The sequence below is a fragment of the Moschus berezovskii genome, chromosome 8 (assembly GCF_049115385.1).
Source record: "Moschus berezovskii isolate FMDL1 chromosome 8, NW_MosBer_1.0, whole genome shotgun sequence".
In the NCBI taxonomy this organism is placed as follows: domain Eukaryota; kingdom Metazoa; phylum Chordata; class Mammalia; order Artiodactyla; family Moschidae; genus Moschus; species Moschus berezovskii.
Window position 1 is genome coordinate 70,028,324 of NC_142467.1, and position 3,100 is coordinate 70,031,423.

At 38.8% G+C, this 3,100-nt stretch overlaps 1 protein-coding gene across 1 annotated transcript; it reads left to right on the plus strand.

Moving 5' to 3' along the window:
• The first annotated feature begins 1,785 nt into the window (after positions 1–1,785).
• On the plus strand, positions 1,786–2,757 carry LOC129558917 (olfactory receptor 2T3-like). Its single transcript, XM_055430334.2, has one exon. It carries the CDS (start codon positions 1,786–1,788, stop codon positions 2,755–2,757), a length of 972 nt encoding a protein of 323 aa, XP_055286309.2.
• The last annotated feature ends 343 nt before the right edge of the window (positions 2,758–3,100 follow it).

The window sequence follows — 3,100 nt, forward strand, 5'->3', positions numbered from 1 at the left end:
TTACTCTCTGAAGGAACAGGAAGGACTTAAAAGGTATATGCACTATATTCTTTGCTTGTCTCATTCCTGGGATGTGGTTTGTTAGCACGTTTCCTCAGAAATTGATAAAGGAGCAAACAAAGTAAGGAGCAAAGACATCTGATTTCTGTTGTATCCTTAATGTAATTCTGATTTTCGTTTTTTCTTTTTTTAAAAATTTATTTATTATAATTGAAGGCTAATTACATTATTCATGTCAATGTAATTCTGATTTTAGATTTCCGGGAGTCACAGACTGTTTTTTTTTTGCTCTCAGTTTTGCTCTGAGTTCTAAACTCTAACTTTGCTCTAAGTTCACTACATTATACTTAACTTATCCATGTATTTCAGATATTATGTGAACTTTTCCTCTACAAATTTCTCTAAACTGGTGTGCAAATATCTCTAACCCTAAGACTGATAAAAAGTCTTTCATTGAGCACCTGAACTTTCCATAATCTAGAACTCTGTCCCTAACTTAAATAAATATAGGATAATTAGGTTAAGTATAACTCAAAAACTTGAAAACTGAAATATTCAGGTAAAGCAGTTATTGAACAAAACGGCTAATTTATAGGCAAGAGAATTTTATTATTTTCCTAAGAAAACTGAGATACAGGACTGGAGGGATCAAGATTGAGTTGCAGCTTTGTGTGTGGTTAAACCAGCTACTCCATCCAATCTTATTAACTCCTATCACTCACTCATTCACTGTGCATGAAATATCTAATATTTTAGACACTGTTTTGGGAGAATAAATGGCATGAGAAAAAAATGTTATTCAATTCATCATAAACTAAAATAATTGCTATTCAGGACATATGTTACTTTAAAAAAATTCCTATAAAAATTGTTTTTCTAAATGAAACTTAATACATTAAATGCCTTAGATGTTATCTTGGGGCTTTGAAGGGGACCAAGGAGGACATTCCTGGACTCTTGGCCTTTATCAGCTCTGTATCCTGATGGCCCTCCTTGCTCTGTACAAGGTCTGCACACTGAGTACCCTTCTGTCCTGCACCAAATCTGTACATCTTCTGGCTCCCATATTGTATAAGACTGATCCCCTCTCACTTTCTGTCCTGCATGAGGTCTTCACCTAGTGTTACTCTCCACAGACAGGCTGGGCAGTCTCTGCTTTGATACCCATGGTGGTTCTGCTTTATGGAGCTTCACTGTGCAAGAAACAGTTGAGTAAATTGAAATGTTTATTGAGGGAAGTGGACTTAATGCAAACACGATGGAAAAATATTTAATGATATTTCAAATTTCAGTAAACTTAAATTAGTACAATTAACAATATTAATGTTGACATTAGCACCAGCTTTGACTTCAATTTCTGAGTCCTGGATGGCTTACTGTGTCCAAAAGTAGAGTGGGAGCTTTAGTGAATGATTTCATTCTACATTCACATTGCGTTAAAACTTATTGTGTGTTTCCTACTCCAGTTTTCTAATCATCCTATGAGATGAATCTTTTTATATTCTCAGTTTGGGGGAAAAATAAGTAATTTACAGAGTGTAAACAACTTGTCTGTTTGTATAGTTGTTACCTCCCCATGTCCGTTTCATAATCTCCTCAAAACTTGTGGCCAAAATGCAACCTGGCCTTTCAGAAATTTGAGCATTTGGCTTTACATCAGTACAATGTCATATTTAAAACAAACAGTTCTAAGTACTTTTTGGAAAAAAATCTTAAAAAAATATGTGCATATGAAATTTCTAAAAGCGATGGCTCTTCTTTTCTTCTTCAGTGAGAACTGTAACCATGTACTCAGGGAATCAACATTCACAGAATCAAACGTCAAGTGATTTCATCCTTGTGGGGCTCTTTGGTGCAACCAAACATGCCCTCCTCCTCTACACTGTGACCTTCATCTTCTTCCTGATGGCCCTAGCTGGGAACGCCCTCCTCATCATCCTCGTCCACCTGGAGCCCCGCCTGCACACCCCCATGTACTTCTTCATCAGCCAGCTCTCCCTCATGGACCTCATGTACATATCTGTGACTGTGCCCAAGATGCTCGTGGGCCAAGTGACAGGAGATCATACAATTTCTCCCTCAGGTTGTGGGACCCAGATGTTCTTCTATCTGATGCTCGCTGGAGCTGAGACTTTTCTCCTCTCTGCCATGGCCTATGACAGATATGCTGCTATTTGCAGACCTCTCCATTATCCTCTGCTGATGAACCAGAGAGTCTGTGAATGCCTGGTGTCTGGATGCTGGTTCCTAGGAATGGTAGATGGTTTGTTGCTCACACCCATAGCCATGAGCTTCCCCTTTTGTCATTCCAGAAAAATCTTGAGTTTCTTCTGTGAGGCTCCTGCCTTGCTGAAGCTCTCCTGCTATGACATCTCCCTCTATAAAATGCTCATGTACCTATGTTGTATTCTCATGCTCCTCATCCCCATTGTGGTTATCTCAAGCTCATATGCCCTCATCCTGTACCTCATCCACAGAATTAATTCAGCCAAGGGCCACAGGAAGGCCTTTGCCACCTGCTCCTCACACATGACTGTAGTGTTACTCTTCTTTGGTGCCACCATCTACACCTACATGCTTCCCGATTCCTACCACACAGCTGAGCAGGACATGATGGTGTCAGCCTTTTATACCATCATCACCCCTGTGCTGAACCCCCTCATTTACAGCTTCCTCAATAAAGATGTCACAGCTGCTCTGAGGAGCAGGATACAATTAGGACTAAGCCTAGAGAAAGTTGTAAAGGGGAAAGTCTAGGAATGACCACAACTCTTTTCACTTTTATATTATCCCTCCTTTCCTTTTTTCTTCTTTAATTTGTCTGCTGTTTACAGGGTCCCCCAAACTAAGTTGAGTCATGTCTTTCTTCTTTCCTGTGCCTGTGACATTTCTCTTCCATCTTGTTTATCCATCTTAATTTACCATATTAAATGTAACATTCTTATGGTCCTTTTATATATGAGTCCTTTTATCCTTTATGTCAACATTGACATAAAGAAAACTACACATAATTCCCTCTATCTCATCTCACATCCCAAGTTTATGGATCGTTTTAGTATGAGACTTGATTTTGAACAATAGCAGTAAAAGTGAATTACTA

Excerpts from the sequence above, each read along its gene's own strand:
- LOC129558917 (XM_055430334.2), top strand. The coding sequence starts at position 1,786 with ATGTACTCAGGGAATCAACATTCACAGAATCAAACGTCAAGTGATTTC.